Source organism: Apis florea, unplaced genomic scaffold (assembly GCF_048593485.1).
Source record: "Apis florea isolate Af1SG1 unplaced genomic scaffold, ASM4859348v1 contig_2411_pilon, whole genome shotgun sequence".
Classification (NCBI taxonomy): Eukaryota; Metazoa; Arthropoda; class Insecta; order Hymenoptera; family Apidae; genus Apis; species Apis florea.
Genome location: NW_028256580.1, coordinates 2,336,766 through 2,356,061, shown reverse-complemented (window position 1 = coordinate 2,356,061; position 19,296 = coordinate 2,336,766). Strand labels below are relative to the sequence as shown.

General features: G+C 34.7%; 3 protein-coding genes across 17 annotated transcripts in view; 1 reads left to right on the top strand and 2 right to left on the bottom strand.

Annotated features, from left to right (window-relative positions):
- p120ctn (adherens junction protein p120) overlaps positions 1 to 9,933 on the bottom strand; it is a 42,733-nt gene extending 32,800 nt beyond the window's left edge. For 4 of the 14 annotated variants that reach the window (XM_086905625.1, XM_086905628.1, XM_086905632.1 and 1 more), the window contains exon 1: positions 9,792 to 9,933. Coding sequence is in view for 7 of the 14 variants with exons in the window: in XM_086905623.1 (XP_086761749.1) it covers positions 8,944 to 9,020 (77 nt within the window). In the remaining 7 variants the exon portion in view is untranslated. Of the gene's footprint in view, positions 1 to 8,943; positions 9,264 to 9,791 lie in introns of those variants that run through there. The other 10 variants (XM_012483837.3, XM_012483841.3, XM_086905634.1 and 7 more) reach the window with 9 other exon arrangements.
- Positions 9,934 to 10,147: 214 nt separating this feature from the next.
- LOC100869339 (replication factor C subunit 4) lies at positions 10,148 to 13,492 on the bottom strand. Of its 2 annotated transcripts, XM_086905635.1 has the most exons (7): positions 13,264 to 13,483; positions 12,916 to 13,191; positions 12,091 to 12,484; positions 11,901 to 12,014; positions 11,759 to 11,842; positions 11,618 to 11,681; positions 10,148 to 11,238 (listed from the first exon to the last, which is right to left on the bottom strand). In XM_086905635.1, the coding sequence occupies exons 1-7, from the start codon at positions 13,374 to 13,376 to the stop codon at positions 11,192 to 11,194; spliced, it is 1,092 nt and encodes a 363-aa protein (XP_086761761.1). In that variant the 5' UTR covers positions 13,377 to 13,483; the 3' UTR covers positions 10,148 to 11,191. The 2 variants fall into 2 exon arrangements, with proteins under 2 accessions (XP_086761761.1, XP_003691988.1); XM_003691940.3 differs by lacking the exon at positions 10,148 to 11,238 and having other exon boundaries at positions 11,476 to 11,681; positions 13,264 to 13,492.
- A 176-nt stretch (positions 13,493 to 13,668) lies between these two features.
- On the top strand, positions 13,669 to 19,283 carry Nrk (Neurospecific receptor kinase). The gene is made up of 6 exons (XM_003691941.4): positions 13,669 to 14,278; positions 14,378 to 14,568; positions 14,635 to 14,896; positions 14,973 to 15,215; positions 15,302 to 15,489; positions 15,680 to 19,283. The coding sequence occupies exons 1-6, from the start codon at positions 14,218 to 14,220 to the stop codon at positions 16,679 to 16,681; spliced, it is 1,947 nt and encodes a 648-aa protein (XP_003691989.1). The 5' UTR covers positions 13,669 to 14,217; the 3' UTR covers positions 16,682 to 19,283.
- Positions 19,284 to 19,296: the final 13 nt, after the last annotated feature.

Below are 19,296 nucleotides of genomic sequence, written 5' to 3'. Positions count from 1 at the left end.
TATTTATAATATACGTCGATAGAACGTATTTAATAATTTCGATTCAAACGTCTTGAAAGAATCTTTTGAATCTCTTGAATCTACTTAAACGTAAAGAACGCGATCCAAAATTCATTCTTTTTGTTTACTCGTCGTCTCTCTCTTTGCTCATCAAAGCAAGTATGTACGACCGAAAATCAGTTTTTTCCCCAGAGCTGGCTCTTCCTCGGTTTATCGCGTCGAAACGTCCCAAGAGCGTACGACGAACTTGTTTTCACCTTTACCCCCTCAGATTCCATCCTTACGTTTCTCCGTTTTACCGTTTCGTTACCACGTTTACGATCTAAAAAGTAGATAACCCAATAATTTTTTCAATCTTAATTAATAATCGATCATTTCAATTTTAACAAAAACTTCTTCCTCTCTCGAAATGCGAAAACGCATCACTTTTAAACATTCGTTGAAACGTAATCGTGAAACGATGATCCCAAGATTAATTTAACCACATTCCAAGTTGAGAGTTGGGAGAATTTTTACAATCCGTGAGTTTTTCACGTAGGTTCAAAGGTCGGGCCATTTCTCGGCCGGCCGGAAGTAAAAGTCGAGCCACTTTTCGCCCGCGTCGCGGCAAATCCGTCCAATTAACGCGGTTACGGTTACGGTTAGGCCGGGGCGCCTAATTTAAGTTTTCAGCCCTGCATTCGAAGTCACCGGGCGCGGCACACGGCGGCGCGCTCTTACGCCCCTCGATCAAAAAGGGGGTTAATCCTCGCGTTTACCCGACCGATTCGAGCAAATTGCATCCCGTCCCACCCCCCCTCTTCCCCCTTTTTTTTTTAATAACGCAAAGGAAAAAGAGAGGGGGGGTCGATCGATGTTTCTCTTTTTTTTTTTACATTTATCTCGAGGAAGAGGTGGAAAAACTGATTTGAAATCGGATGGAAATGTTCAAACGGGCACGTCGAGGAAGCTACTTTTTTTACCTGGGAATGTATGCGTACAGTCGGTTGCAAAAATATTTTCGTACAACTTTGTGTAAATTTCTAACTAATAATAACACAATAATAATAATTTTTGTTTGAAACATTGCGAATAAGATTGTATATATGGGGGAATTTTTTTTTGTTGATAATAAAATAAAAGATAGTCAATATTCGAAAGTATTATTTTTTCATTTTATTTTTAGAAAATTTTAAAAATTTTATATATATATATAAATATATATATATATATATATATATATAATGCATATTCTGCGATCGAGTGTACGTGGAAGAAATGGATGAATGCGGCAGCGAAAAGGAAAATGATACACGGATGAGAAATATGTTCCATTCCACGCGAAATGGAGCGTGGAACATCAAAGAGCGATGCCTCTGATCACGGAGAGGAAATTCGAATTAGTTGCTGCTCAGGTGGATCGATTCGTTGGGGGGGAAGGTAAGGGGGATCGAAAAAAGAAAAAAAAAAAAAAAAAATTGTGGGATTAATACGAGAAATTCGAGTTCCAAGTTGAGACTCCGAATATAAAGAAAAAAAAAAGAAAAAAAAAAAAAAAAAAAAGAATTGTATAATTTCGAGTTTCCTCTTGTAATGATCGATCGATAACGCGAAAAAAAACCCTTTGAAAATTCATCCCAATTCTTCGATCGAAAAAAGAAAAAAAAAAAAAAAAAAATTGTGGGATTAATACGAGAAATTGGAGTTCCAAGTTGAAACTCCGAATATAAAGAAAAAAAAAAAAAAAAAAAAAGAATTTCGAGTTTCCTCTTGTAATAATCGATCGATAACGCGAAAAAAAACCCTTTGAAAATTCATCCCAATTCTTCGCAATTGATTCAGAATCACGATAACTATTTTATATTAAGGGAATAATTTTGAAAAATTTCCAGAGAAACGAATAATAGAATATATTTTCGAAACTACGCTAAATTTCCAAACCGATAACGAAGAGATACCCCTGCTGCTCCTCTTGGAGAGGCAACGCACAGAGAATAACGTTGAACGTGTTAATCCAGAGGCGCGGCAACCGGGAAATTCGAGAGCATCCGGTGCTCTTAATCGACCGAGTGGGGGATTAGAAGTTGAAGAGTCGATTATTGATCTTGACGCGGACTCTGCCTGGACTTTTGCCCCGGTTTAATAACACTCCTTCTTCCTTCTCTCTCTCTCTCTCTCCTTTCTTTTTTCTTTTTTTCTCGCGAAGAAAAATTCGCGATGACACCCTGCTTCATTAACGGCTGCACGCGACTGTGATCCAATTATTCCAGAGTTAAAGGGAATTTCTCGTCGGAGGGGGAGCGAAGAATATCCGTGAAAACGTTCACCTTCTCGCGAAACGCGAGGAGAAGAGAGGAAAGATACACGGGAATGGGGATTAGGCTCGTTCCACTGACACGAAACAGAGAGAGGCGAGGCGTCCTTTAATTTCGGTCGATAAAAAAGGATTTGGTCTGTTCGACTCTCTCGTGGAAGAATTTTTTTCCTCTTTTCGATGGAGGTTTCGGGGAGTATTGGATTTCCGGAAGAAACTTGGAGCGGAAATTAATGGAACGAGGTGAAGTTTCTCTGGAAGGATATCGACTGCGATTTTGTTGCTGTATTGTTTGATCAACAACATTTTGCGCAACAAAAGTAATTTTATACGAGACGTATATTCGTAGCATCTTGTTCATACTTTAATATAATTTTCCTTCCCTCAAACATATATGTATCCCACGAGTACACTAACGAGGTTGTAATTTGGAAGGAAACGCCTATATTTGTCACGTATAAAACGAAGATTTAAACCTCGATGCATTAGCCTAGGTATACAATCCAGAGAATTCTAACGTATCGATATAAAAATATTTTTATTTCTAATCGTAATATGCGTAGGCTAATTACGATTTGTAACGATAGTTACAACGATAGTTTCGAAAATATTTCAAACTTAGATGAACGTAACGTCATAAATAAAAAATATTTAATTTTTACGATTTTTACGAACATTTAAGTTATAGCTTTTTCACTGCCGTGAAGCGTGCGATGTCAACAAACCGTTTGAAGTGGAGATAAGACGAAGGACCCCTCCCTCTTGCCCCTGTGCCGTCCCCAGAGACTTTTTTTCCAGCGGTGAACGTTGGTATACGTTTCGTTCAAAATATCGCTCGTTCGTAAAAGAAGAGGAAATTTGTTCGAATAATAACGTCGAATAAATTCCCTTGTTCCCTTATACAATATAATCACAGCCTTTATGAGAGCGTCACGGTTTTCACGAAATCGCGGAGAAACAGGTTACGGGTAGAAAGAAAATTTCCATCGCGAACGAACGACAGAGATCGGGCCGTATATTCGTTATCAAACGAGCGCGCCATCATCCTAAAAAATTTACCCGGTTCTTTGGCATAAAGTTTCACCCGAGACTCCTCAAACGAGATACCAGAACGGAACCAGCCCTCCACCCGGGGCACTTTCAATTCCTCGGGGTGTTCCTCTGTCGCGCGTAGGTGGCTCGATAGCGATCTCTCTGTTCCCCCCGACGAGGGGATGTGTTCCTGGACCCGTGAGAAGACTTCCGTGGCTCACAGGGAGAGATAGCTTTAACGGGAGAGTGGAAACTATCAGAGGATGGGGTCATCGTCCAACGCGGCTCACGACTCTCTTAAATTCAAATTAACCAGGCGCAGTCTCATTAAAATACAATTATAGTCTCCTATATGGTTTCAACTGTATAGTAAGAAACTGCTATCTACGATCGAGACATCCTCCGTCTCTATTGTTATCGAGACGAATTAAGGGAAATGTTCTATAATAATAATTCAGGCGATACGAGAATACGAAATTTGTAAAAGCAATAATATTCGAATACACGGTTTCTAATTATTTCATCACCTATAATAACACACACGGAAATGCGGAAATTTATTTAAAACGAATTAAAATTGCAAAATATAATTCTCTAATCTTTATGATTCCAACTACGATTAAGGAAGAAATTCTACTAATAATCCACTCGAGCAAATAAAATTCACTGTCCAAAACAAAAGACGATTTTTCTCTTTGCAAACGGAATCGAAGGATATCGGTTGAACGGTTGGAGACAGGATCGACCAGCTAATTCGTAAAACGGAAAAGGAGATATAGCTCTCGTTGTAGTCGTTCCGGCGTAACGACGTTTGGCAAGGGAGCCACGGGCGAGTTTATCTCTTTTATCTCTCGCCGGAGCGTTTTGCTCGCCGTATTCGGCAGAGGGGAGGGGCGCGTTGCGGAGGCCGTTTTCCTCGACAAAGATGACGTCGCGGCCGGCGTTATCTCGGCGACGATTGCTTAACGAGAAAAGTCGGGGCGAGGCCGATTAAGCCGCGGTTATTACCGATAATTGGCGCGATTCTTTTATCGATTCGACGCCTGATTAATTGGATGATCGTGTATGGTATTGAGTCATTTGCGATCGTGGAATTAAATAAAAACAAAAAAAAAAAAATAAATAAATAAAAATCTCCAATTTCTTCCTTTCGATCTAACGACCCACTCGATTATCCCGCCAGCAGCAGAGTAGATTAAATTCAACCGTAAGAAAATCTCATGAATATTCATCTCATCGGTTGTGGCACGTTCCATGCCGCGTGGCCCGCATACGCCCCATTTGACATTTTTCCCATTTTAAATGGAAACCTGTTGTGCTCGAAATTCGACAATTTGTCGGAAGTAAGAACGAAAGGAAAAAAAAAAAGCTTTCTCTCCTCCTTCCCCGACAAATTTACCCTGAAATCGTGACTCGACGCCAATATCGATCGTCCATAAAAAGTACAACGGATTTAACAGACAGATCAATATTGGATATGCAAGGCGGTTCTTATCGCGTCCACGAATATTTGATTCCCGTCCAACTTCTTCCTGGACGAGGGAGGAGAGGGGGGGGGGGGGAAGGCTCGTAACACAAGGAAGGGCCTCGAGCCCTTGTAATGTGAAATACGATTTTACCACCACGGGGGAAACGGGCGCGTTGAGATTCGAAACAATAACGAGGGGAGGGAAGGGGAGGCGGAGGGGTGGGCTCTCGTCGGTTGAAAGTCGGCGCGCGCGCGCGGTCTTCGGTAATCGCGCGCGGCCCATTCTTTCCCCTGCGAGGCTCCTCTTCAAGAATTGATGGAATTCCTTTCCTGCGCTCCCTCCCCCCCTCGGTCCCGCGGGACCGCTCTCCCCCCACCCCTTCCCTGTTTTATCCACCTGAATGGCCGTATATATATACATATATATACCGACCGTGTTCTGCTCTTTTCGTAAATTATACACTCAGTCATTACCGGCGGGCAAACAAGCGGACGCGTGCCGCCCGCCCCCGCCCTCCCTCGGCGAGCTTCGATCGAGATTTAACGCAGAGGGAGTAATACGATCGTCCTTAATGGAAGAATTTTCGCTGTTCCAGGCTGTGTGGTACGGACATGGAATGGTTGGTATTCTTGAACGTATCGGGGAGGGAGCGTGGATGGATCTTCGATATTTCCTTCGATCGTTATCGACGAATGACGTTGGCGATATCGTTGGTTTTAACCTCGTTATCTTGGATAATCTTGGATTGAATGGAATTTTCTTTTTTTATAGAATAAAAGTTCTAATCTAAAATCGCACGCATAAGGGAATTTTTTTTTTTTTTTGCGAAAAATTTTCGAAGAATCGACTATTTTATCTCGTGTTGAATATCGATCGAAAAAGGTGGAACGGAAAGGGACTAATCAAGAAACACGTTGTATACTCAACCAAGCGAATTCTGTTCGTTGGAACGCGAAGAAGGTTCGTTCAATTCTCTCCTTCAGGATGAATGCACACTTTTTCGGGAAAAGGTGACCCAACTATTCTTCCCCTGAAGAAATTGAATGAAAATCACGATACGGGTTCTCGATTCAACACGAACAGATCGATTAGATTAAGAGTGTGACAACGTTCATTTCCGCGACGAACAATCACCGATTTCGAAGGAATCTTTACTCGAGAACGGGGGCGGGACACGATCGCTTCGATTGCGAATTAAATGGACGATCGTTCCATTTAAAACGATCGAGCAGATGTACACGATGTTTCCCTAAAGAAGATTCCTATATTTTCGTCACTCGAAATTTTAATCGAAACCAAAAATTTCCCTAGATACCAACTTTTGTGTCGCGAAAAATTACGATCGATTTCGCTTATTTCGTTTTGCCTTATCGTATCGACTTTGAGTAGTCACATCCGCTGTATTTAGATAAGCACGATCGAAAAATATATCCCTATATTTTCGTCAGAAGATCGCTTTTATTCGAAATCAAAAATGTCCCTAAATCGCGATTTTAAATTACGATCGATTTGTTTCGTTTATTTCTTATCGTATCGACATTGAGAAGAAAAAATTTCGACTTTTTGACCGATCTAAAAAAATCTAGATAGGCACGATCGAAAAATATCCCTATATTTTCGTCAGAAGATCATTTCGCCTTTACTCGAAATCAAAAATGTCCCTAGACACCAATTTTCATATCGCGACATTAAATTACGATCGATTTGTTTCGTTTATTTCATTTTATTTCTTATCGTATCGATTTTGAGGAGAAGAAATTTTGTTCTAGAAAAATTTAGATTGGTTAGATCGAAGTCAAAAATGTCCCTAAATCTCGACTTTAAATCACGATCGATTTCATTCGTTTATTTCATTTTATTTCTTATCGTGTCGGCTTTGAGATAATATCCCTATATTTTCGTCAGAAGATCATTTCGCCTTTAGTCGAAATCAAAAATGTCCCTAGACACCAATTTTCATATCGCGACATTAAATTACGATCGATTTGTTTCGTTTATTTCATTTTATTTCTTATCGTATCGACTTTGAGAAGAAGGAAAAAAAAAAAAAATAGACGAGCATAGCGGTATATTATAACAGATAACAGCCACGAAACTTTCCCCACATCATCGATATCTCTCCGCAGCACGAGGGAAAACTTTTCACCGGTCCAGTAATTCCGACCGATGGACCGGTTACGCCGCCTATCGCGCATATACCACACTTTTCGACGAGCCAATTTCTACTCAAACTCGATTTGTAATTGAATTCGTGATCAAGGTCCCCCAAGGTTTCCACGTAACCTGGGAACGTCTTTCTGGCAACCTAATTACAGGCGCACGCCACGGAACGTTTATCGAAGAGAAAGGTGCAATCAATTCGGAGGCAGCAGCCTCGATACGAATGACACGAACGAGGTTGGATCGGCACTCTAACTCCACCATGATTAACGTGCGAGACCGTAGTAATAATAAAATTCTCTCTCGAAAAAAGAAGAAAAAGAAGAAGAAGAAGAAGAAAAAAAAAAAAAAAACCGGGCATAGCTTCGTGGCAATAAACTACTTCCTCTCCCCCCCCTCTCTCTCTCCTCCCTCCCTCCTCCTCGTCTCTTTTTACGAATCGAAATATTACCGTAACGGAGAATCTGGGGAACACGTGGCAATGCCAGATACGATAAACGGGCGCTCAAGCGTCGCTTAGAAACCTAGTAGTGGACACCTAGCAGCGATGCTGCGTCCAGATCCCTTCGCATATGGTGTGCCCGATGAAGCTTCCTCGAGTCGGGGGAAGAAAAAGAAAGAAAGACGAACGGACGACATCTTCAGTCGAAGCCGCTTCATACCGCTCTCGTTTATCGTGAAAAAAAAAAAAAAAAAAAAAAAAAAAAAAAAAAAAAAACGAGGTCAGAATTAGAAACCACTTTGTTGCTGTCCGTTTAAGCAACTTGTTGCATTATTCGGAGGGGAGGAGGGAGAGGGAGGGAGGGAAAATAGTAACAAGCTCTATCGAGTCGCGGCCGAACGCCGGTGTTCCAGTCAAGCGAGCTTGCGGTTTATCGACATCGTCGGTGGTTGCTGAAAGATTATCCTGTTTCGCTACCGTGACCAAATGAATAATCCGGAGGGGAGGGGGGGGGGAGGCCGGCCCGCACGCTCGGAACGAAAAAAATATGTATAATTCGTGATACATTGTCGAACGATAAAAAAAAAAGATCCGGATTCGTCGCTTTCGTTCGAGCAATTAGACGGCTCGAGGGCGAGTTGGATACCTCGCCCCTTCTTGTCTACGAACAAGGGAACGGGGGTGTCGACGAGCAAGACTCGTCAGAGATGCGGTAGCATAAAGCCTCGTCACGGGGGTTTCTTACGAATAGCTTTAATCTTCGATCTCGCTATATATATTATTATTACACGATATTATATCGCGCAATTAGAATTGTCAAAGAGATGGTTCTTATTTGAAATTAATTAATTGTTAATCGTGAAAAATTTAGACGATTGAAATCATTGAACTGCTTAAGTATTACGGGAAAGTGTTATATAGAGGGGAGGAAGAGATGTGGAAGAAGAAGGTTGGAATTTCGATAATTGTAAATTCGCGGAAATAATAACGATCTATCCATTTTCATGCCAATTATTGTTTCAATTATTAATCTATATTCAGTTAGAAATGAATCTTTAATTCAAAAAGCAATTACAACCGTCATTATCGCCATACCAGCTTGCTCTCGATTAAGAAATTAATTCCCACATGCAGGGGATGCAGGATTAAATCGTATTTTCACATTATCGGGTCAATATAACTCGCCCCAGTATGCGTCATCTAACGACCCCCTGGAATTTCCTTTTATCTGTATGAAAGAGACAGCCGTCCATAAATTATCGACAATTTATATATGTATATATATATGTACGCGTGATTATATATCGTAGAACGGAATTGAATAATTTACACATCAGTTTTATACGTCTAAATAAATGTGTATACATATATCGAAAATAATGTCAAGATAGCTAACCTGGCTAAAATAATATATTTCGATTATTATTTGTATACCAAAAATATTTCGACTCGACGCGCGACTCACTTAATCGTATTTCTCGTAATCTCTCGAATGTTATAACCTTGACAAATTACATTGTATGAGAAAAAAATTCGATCGCACAAACCTTTCTGTCGCGCTGAAAAATGTTAGATGATATCGGTGTAAACTTCTAGCTCCGATGTATATTCTCAAAAGGGTCATAAGTCACATCACTGAATGCTACACCACTTTGAATTATGTTGGCATGCGTGCGGTAGACGCGCGGCATCGAGTGTCGCGTATGCTTCAAAACAAAAACAAAGCCTGCGTCTATTCTCGAGAAATGCTATTGTACCGGGTAACAAGTGTAATCTTGCCACAGTCAACTCGATCAAAGATTTTTTTTTTTAACAAAAACTGATAATTCGAAAACAATACTCTGACAACTGCGAGACTTGTTCACGACGCCATTCCTTTCGCATCGATTGGTTTGTCAATAATTGCGATTCTCGATCGATACGAGTTATATCGATCATTCGTAAAATTACATCTTCGATTCAAATAATGTAATGTACTCGTATATTGCAATCGACATCTGCTTATGTATCATTGAATTAGTCTCGGATTTATCGATAACGTTATCGACTCATATCGTAAATATCGATATCGAATTCAATTGTGCAATCAAATGAGAAATAATACAAAATAATAAAGAGGAAAAATATTGCGCTGAACTTTAATAATTATGTTGCGTTTACTATAGCTATTTACCATATTAATTTAATTTATCATTGCGTGAATTATTTGAACAAATAATCTCTCAAACAGTCGCGTACCTTTGCAAATACGTTTCATGAACGCTATTTTTACGCGACTATGTTTGTAGGTTAGAATACACAGACTCCATTAAATGCTTGCTCCATTTGATAGCTAGTATCGTATAGTTAATTCGACAATTATATGAAAACTGGTTACCATATTCAAATCACTTACCTTTTCTACGATATTTCCCACGCTAAGAATCCCTCGTCACATTCCAAGAAATTTTGTCGCACGACGTAATAAACCGGCGACAAATCCGCAAATTCGTTCCCTCGGCCGGCCAATACGCGTCCTGTGTGTGTCATCCACCCTCTGTCCACAACACGTTTTCTTCCACACCACTTTGTTTCACGCACGTAAATCAGCTTCGAGATATATCTAATTTCTTTAAGAAGATATAATTATGTAGGTAGTTCGAGTCGCACAGACAAACGTGCGACGATAATGCTCAGTATCATCGAAAGCCTCAGAGGCAAAACGAGAAGTGAAACGAGAAACGAGACGAGAGCCACCCTACTAAAAGAATCTCTTCTGTGAGACTGTGTATTATATCCTTTGTCATTGACGGTCGCGCGATAGTTTCGTACAAATACACGAAAAAGAATGGCCACTATTCTGATTCACGCACAAAAAAATCACACGAACCGCACTGCGCGTATTCGATGTTGATACTTCCACGAAAACGTGCCGAGTAGACGACAATAAAATCTCATGCCAGCAGACACCACCGCCGCCGCCGTCACAAGCCGAGATTTCTTCGCCGGGAAAAACACGTACACAGTCAGCAGCGTCCACACAGACAAGAGAGAGACTCACAATCGGTGACTGTCTCATACGCCGAAGAATCCAGCGTGTGATAATACGTTCGATCGTAACCGTTGATAGTGGAATCCTCCCGCACCAGGATTTCGTTTCGAGATTCCGAACATCTCCTGTACACAAGCTCTCCGTCGGATTCTTTCTTCTTGAATTCCTCCTCTGTTTCTGTCTCTATCTTTCTTTCTCTCGAGTTAATATCCGTACGTTTTTCGAGACTTTGCTTCTACGTCTCCTACGAATCGAGTTGAAATTAATTCGCGCGAGTAACACCGATCAACTCAATGGCTCTTCGGAGATCCTCCTGTCCTGGCATCCTGGTACGGGCGTCGTTTCTCGTCCCTAGAATCGAATCGTCGATTTGTTTTTGTTTGATTTGAAATTATTTGTTCGCGTCTTAAGCTTTCGTGACAAGAGAATGAGATACACACGCACGATACGTGGCTTTTGGAAGAAACGAAAGAATACGGAGCACTGGCTGAACTTTTTTTTCCTGGCCGTAATTGTTAGGCCCGTTCGCGAGACGATTTCCACCAATACGGGCACGTAATATGATTTTGTCAAGATTCAATTGTTCACGGAACACGATTTCGAGCGTGCACGTGCGGCAGAGTACGCAGAAACCGCAAGTTTTTTACGGACACATCCCCGACTTGTCTCCTCCTCGCCAACGCCTACACGATACACATTGCACGCAGCAACGACGCCCCTACACGCCGATGACAGTGATTCTCAAACTATGGCGTCATTAAGAGTCATCCACCGATAGATTGCGCAACGGAGCTAGAAAATCGCTTCTTCCCTAGATTAAAATAAACTTGGTTATTTTTATCGTAAATTACTAACAAATTTTAAATTTTATTTCAATGAAAACTACAATATTTTTTAAAGATGTATTGAATAAAAAACAATAATTAATATATTTGTTTCTTAAATATTTAATATATATATACAAGAAGTTTTCTAGTAAAAGAAAATAAAACTAGTACTAGGGAAAAATGTATACTCGTAGGGAATACAATATTAACAGTTGTTTCACTTTGCGTTTAATTTCAGTTTATTATTTTAAAAAAGTGAAATGCAACGGAATACGTAAAAAAAAAAAAAATAAATATTTATTGATATAAAATAAAAATTTGAAAAAACATAATATTATACTAATTCATAAGCTTTTATAATACCGCAACAAATATTCATAAGTTGTATATATTCATTTCCACCATCTAACAATCTATAATTACATTCCTGCAAATAAAAAAAATAATAAATAAGAAACATGTATATATTACATTTATTTTATAAATAATTTTATTTATTCTTACCCCAAGTGTATCTGCAATTAAAGCTTTTTGTTTATCTGTTAATTCATTAGAATATATAATTCTTTCACTAAGTTGCTCAATAACCTGCAACAATACTTAAAATGTACATTAAATAATTGTAATAATTTCTTTAAAACTTTACCTGGGATGTAGCATATGCTTCTAACATAAACTGGTCGACAAATTCTTCTGCCTTGGTATAATCCTTTGTTTTACATATATCTATTAATTCATCCAACCATTTGTTGGGTACAATCTATAATTATTTTATTATTATAATGAAGATACAATATTATTTTATTTTATTATTTAGAAAAATAATTATATGTTACCCCAATGATTTCAAGTACGTCATCAACAGTAATTTCAATGCCCTTGCCTTTTAATTTTGTGATGGATTGTAAACATGTTATGGCACGCCTTAAATCTCCACCCGAAACTTCAACAATTTTTAATAAAACAGGTTTTTCTACTTTTAAATCTTCCTCTTTACATATATACTCTAATCTCTCAATAATTTTATTTTCTCCTAATGGTTTAAATCTGAATTTTGTACAACGAGAAGTCAAAGGTTCTATGATTCTTGATACATAATTACAAATCAAACAAAATCTAGTACTATGAGATTCTTTTTCCATAGTACGACGAAGTGCAGCTTGTGCTGCACCAGTCATACTATCTGCTTCATCTAAGATAATAATTTTAAAAGGAGGGCAACTTTTTCCACTGAAAAAAAAAAAGAAATTACTTTATTTTATTATGATAAATTCCTATTTGATGTATTTATAATTTTATACAAAGTGTCCTCAGATTATATATTTATCATAGAAATTATAAGAGCAACATATAAAACTATAAAAAATTATAAAACAACATATAATACATATAATATAATATATTTTTTTGTTTGCTTTTAATGTAGGACCAAAAGTTTAAAACTTTAAAATACTTTCGGCAATATGCTTAAAGCATGTTGCTTTCTAGTTGGCAATACAAGTTACTAAAATACTTTATAGTAACTCCTGATAACAACTATATTTTTCAAATAGTTTACATATGTAGCTCAATAATAATTCTCAGACCTTTTACTTAAACATCATTGGCTTTCGTAGGCTTTCAAATAATAATCATTCAGATTAAAATAACAATGAACATACTCATCTCTTATACCACCTGCTGTAAGTTGTGCAAAAGATTTAATTTTTTCTCTCACAACTTGAATACCCCGTTCATCAGAAGCATTTAATTCTAATACTCTTTCTTTATAAAGACTACCAAATAATTGTCTAGCTGCAGCTAATATAGTACTTGTTTTACCAGTTCCAGGTGGACCATAAAATAATAAATTTGGAAAATCACCTCCTTTTAAACATTGTCGTAATACCTCTACTACTTCTGTTTGTTCAACAACATCTTTTACATTTTTTGGACGGCTATAAAAAAAATGAAAAAATTTAAATTTAAATAATAAGTATTAAATTTAGGTTATATTAGTGCATACTTACTATTTCTCAACCCATGGCGGTGCAGGACCACTACGTTCTTCTTTTGAACGTGAATTCGAAACCTTTTTGAATTCGCCAGGACCTAATTTACCAGTTTTTAAAAAAGCTTGCATGCTCTTTTTACCTTCAGTTTTTTTGCAATAAATTTATCTTAAACACAATAACGGAATTTCTTCCCGCACATTCTGCTGCTAAGTTGTATTATACCAACATTACTAAACAAAATTTTCTGGAACAAGTTATTTTTATATATATTAAAAATATATTTTTTTAATTATATTTAAAATTATTATTAATTAATTAATTTCTTTGTGCACTTATAATTATAAATATTTAATATATCTTATAAGTTATTAACAATATGTTTAAAAAAATTAAACGATTCTTCGATTATCGAATACAAATAGTCTGTTCCTAATTTCCTAGTTCTAAATTTTTGTTAGATTAGCAACTACCTACGCTCGTTACAAAACGAGGAAATTTACCATTTATTCATCGTACTCCAATGTTGTAAATAAAAGGCAGAATTGGCTATATTAGTTAATTACACATATGATAGACAAAAACAAGATTTTTATTAAAATAACTTAATTGTAGTTGCTATTCAAATTATGTGTTCAATATTATAATTCGTAATTGATGTTAGTTCATCATATTTTTGTTAACAGTTTATCGTACTGTCCTCCATCGAAAACAGTTTAAAAAATTGGAATCAATAATTGTAATATTCGTTTTGTGATCATTAGATATATTGAAAAACACGTTCAATTAACGCGTAAGATGGAGTATCAGAATCGACTGTGTATGAAAAAATACTTAATTTACATCATAGATTTAATGCTCTTTAGTATAAATTAAATGAACATCGGCATCAGCGTATTTCTCATATAAAAAAATTTTTTGTAAACATGTGATATTTTCTTTTGACATTCTTTTAAACTGTATATATAAATAATGATGTTCTGGATTGTTTCTCTGGTAGCAATCATTTTGCATTTCAGTTCTGCACAAACTAGTATGTATTCTATACATATAAATTATACAAAAAAAAAAAAAAAAAAAAAAACATAATTCAATGCAAAATATCTTGAATTTATATTTTTTATTTTTATAGAACCTGAATCACAAGGTTATTGTGCACCGTACAATGGAAAGATTTGTAAGAAATATTTAACTGGAATTGGAAAAGTATGGTTTAATGATTCCAATGATAATCCTGGAGGATGGTTAAATGAACGTATTACAACTAATTTATGGGAAGAATTGATACAACGATTAGTTGAACCATGCCGTTCAGCTGCAGAAGTATATATTGATATTAGATTAATAAAAATGTAGAAAAATATAAAAAGTATTATTTGATCATTTCAGAAAATGTTATGCATGTATGCTTTTCCACAATGTCACAACTCAGTTGGTTTACCATTATGTTATGAAGACTGTATGGCAGTACGTCATCAATTTTGTTTTAATGATTGGGCAATGATAGAAGATAATAAACAGAGGGATATTTATATCAGATCAAGAGGTCATTTTACATTACCAGATTGTGAATCACTGCCAAAAATAATTAAAGGAAAAATAACTTGTTCTCATATTCATTTGACTGACATGAATGAAGATCTTGTTACATGTAAAAGAAATTTAAAATGTTTCTAGAAATTATCAAATATTATAATTTATAATTTTTTAATTAAGTATAATTTTAGATGATTGCGTCAAGGGCAATGGTAGATTTTATATGGGCAAAGTAAATAAAACAAAACTAGGCTTAGATTGCCAGTCATGGAATGCACAAATACCACATAATCATGATAGACCACCAGATGTCTTCCCTCAAATTCGTTATGGAGAGAATTATTGTAGAAATGCAGGTGGAGATGAACCAATGCCATGGTGTTTTACTATGGATCCTCATATACGATGGCAATATTGTGATATTCCTATATGCGGTAAGAATTTAATACCTAGTGACATACTAAGATAGAAATATTATATAATACATACTCATTGTAATTTTTTTTTATTTTTAATACAGATAATACAACAAATAAAATTCCAGAGATAGATCCTAAAGATTTAGTAATGGATACATTATTTACTCCAATGTTTATATTAATACTGTCTTCATTAGGATTTGTAATTATAACTGGAACTTTATTATCCATTATTTTAAGTCATAGACTTCATAAAAGACATCAAGGATATAATCCTACAGATAATCAGGTATATAAAAAAATAATAAACTTCTATTGATTATATTATTATGAAATCATATAATTTTAAAAGTGCAATGTCCAGAAAAATATTGCTGAGTCTGGTCTTTATAATCGAGCAAATAAAATAATAATAATAATCGCAAATAAAATAATAATAATAATAATGCATCGTATTGTTATAATTATATAATTTTCAGTATGTCAGTATTGATTTGGACAAACTACCAAGTAATGATGCATACCATAAAACAAGTGCACAACTTAATCCAAAATTGGAAAAACTCGAATTTCCAAGAAATAATATTATTTATGTTCGAGATTTAGGACAGGGTGCTTTTGGTAGAGTATTTCAAGCAAAAGCACCTGGTCTAGTTCCAGGTGAAGAATTTACCAATGTTGCTGTAAAAATGTTAAAAGAAGAAGCGTCAGATGATCTGCTCAAGGATTTCGAACGAGAAGCATGTCTTCTTGCCGAATTCGATCATCCAAATATCGTTAAATTATTAGGCGTATGCGCTTTAGGTCGACCAATGTGTCTTCTTTTTGAATACATGGGTCGCGGTGATTTGAATGAATTTCTCCGATCTTGTTCACCGGGAAATTATATTATTCGAAGTCTAGAAAAAGATGAACATTTCACAGATTCTCGTTTATCGCATATGGATTTGATTAATATTGCACTTCAAGTAGCATCTGGAATGGTATATTTGTCAGATCGAAAATTCGTTCATCGAGATCTCGCAACGAGAAATTGTTTGATCAATGATCAAATGATTGTAAAAATAGCAGATTTCGGTTTGTCGCAAAAAATCTATTTACAAGATTACTATAAAGGCGATGAACAAGATGCTATTCCAGTTAGGTGGATGCCTTTAGAAAGTATATTGTATAATAAGTATACCGTCGAATCTGATGTATGGGCGTTCGCGGTGTGCTTATGGGAAATATTTAGTTTCGCGCTCCAGCCTTATTATGGAATGACGCACGAAGAAGTTGTAAAATATATAAAGGAAGGCAATGTACTCCAATGCCCCGAAAATACTCCGCCGGCGATATATGATTTGATGAAACTTTGTTGGAACAGGAGACCATCAGATAGACCTACCTTCAGAACAATTTATAATACTCTTGATACTATAAAATACAATCTGGAAGCAGAAAATAAGTCGGATAGTGTACCATTGCGTATTCACGTTTAAGCTTGTTGATAATTTGTCTCTGAAGGAAATTCAATTATTTATAATTATGAAGTAAGTGATATTTATGAAAAGAGATAAAGGTAAGTGGTAAATTATACTAGATGTTATATACAACTGCCTTTGTTATGTTTGTTATGTAGCCTTATTAAATGAATTGATATATATTAGAAATGTGTTAAACTAACACATATTGGCTACTATTATGTTCACAAGAATGATTGCATGAATGCATCGAGTCAAATTTGTAAATTGAAAAAATCTTTTTATTTGATTTATATCTATTATTCTTGTAAATATACACTATTAAATTAATCTTTTTTTATAAAATGTATTTGCAGTTATTAAATTTAAATGCGATTTAAAAAGATAATCTAATCATTTCTCTAGATTATAAAATTATTAACAATTTATTTTTATTAATAATTTATTTAAATTTATGTCAAGACTAAAAAACTAAAGACTGCTATATATGAAAAACACATATATGTTATTAAGATATTGTATGAGTGTTTTAAAGCGATTTTTCGCACATACAAATTTTGATCTTGCATTGCGTTTTGTCTATTGTGATTTTATGCATTCCGTCAACGAATTTTACAATAATATATATAACATGTTACTAACTACCACTAAAAGACTACATATTTATAACAGTCCAATCTAATACTAAAAATGAAACTTAAACAAAACAAAGATTTCAGTGGTAATATTATAATTATAAAATGTTTATTACTATGTAATAAGAATGCAAAACTCAATGTTTTTTCTAAGTAAATAATAGATTAATTTGTGTGTTGCTATAATATTAACTTGTTTATATTTGCAAAGAAAAAAGTAAAAGTATGCTTATGAAAATTTATATACAGTATTGCTGTTACTCTTTTTGAAAGATAAAAATGATTTCATAATATTGAATTTCTTTAAACAAATATAATAATGATATTTAAAAAATATTTATTTAACATTCTATCAAAAAATAAAACTTTCTAATTAATAATAAATATTCAATAACTAGTAAGAATAATGAATTTTTCGTTTTTCGTTTTAATTAGAAGATATTTATATTACAAAAACAATTTTTATTATCTGGAAATATATACTTTTTTACTTGACATTTTTTTTAATATATTTTTATGAAAAATTCAAAAAAAAAAATTTAGTTGAACTAGTTGACTTGATAATTATAAGTATGTGCAAAGAGATTTATATACATATATAATTGTATGTATTAGCCATGTTTTTTTTTATTTTTTCAAAATAAGAAGTTAAGAAACATACATTATGAAAAACAGGCAAACTTTCCTATATATAAATATATATAAAACAAAAAAATAACAATGTTTTACAAAGCCTAAGACAGATAATACTGAATTTATATAACTATGTGAACAATTTGGCTATAAAGAAATGGGTTTATATTTAGCAACGTTATATGTAAACTGTCCTTAATTGTTAGATGTTAGATCGTTGCTGTATTAAAAAACATAGCTTATTTAATGTACGAAAATTAATATCATTAAAAGCTATTATGACGAGTGTTATGGTAAAAAAATGAAAAAAGCATTAAGTGAGTGTATACTGTGCAACTGTTATACATAAGGTTTGAAAGTAAATTATTATTGTACACTAAACGATATTTAAATGAATGTTTTACTTGTAAAATAGAATTAATTTGAAGTATTTATTTTATAGGCATACAATATTATTAAATGAAAAAGTTTTTATAAGTGAAAAATGAAAATTTAGTTTGAATCTTTCTCATTTGTACTCTATGTTGACTCCAATTTTTTGTGATATAATTTAGTCTTTTTTCATTAATATTAAAATTATCTATTGGTATTTTATCACTGCATTTGCATTCCAATAGATGTATCTCATTCATCAGTATTTTCACAAGGATATATATATATATATGTTGCGAAGAGCATATTTATTTGTGAATGTTGTATCTTATGCTTAAGTATATAGATATGTGTAATATGAATGTCATTATCTAGTTGATTTCAAAAAATAATTAAATCATTTGGTTGAGCATTAGAAATACGACTTACTATATAGAAAAAGTGTGAATGCAATATTCAAATGCTCTTCCACAGATCTTTTTATACACGACTTTTATATTGTGAAGACGACAAAAAGAACTTTTACCAAGCCTGTGCTCTTACATCTGTGTATTTGTATCCTGTATAAGTAGAATTGTATATGATAATATGATATTACGATAATACGTGCACGATACGTATTATCTATGACCAAGAAATTTTTGGTATTATATACTTCGTTGAGTTCAGATGTGTTATTGACGATAGTAGACTCTATTCTGAATTTTATGTACAACAAACTAATCTAATTTGTAAAAACATAGAGATTCCTCGATACTCTATAAATCTTTAACGAAATTCATACATTTGCAAAGAGCAATCGATTACATTTTACTTTATTGTAAAGAATCATATTTAACTGAGCTAATAAAAATTGTGTACCTTATTACTACGATTATCGAGGAATTATCAATGAAATACTACGAACATGTTGAAAAAACTGCTATGAAACTTTTACTGATGTACAACTTTTACAAGAAATAAACAACCAATTTCATATATTCCATAGTTCGT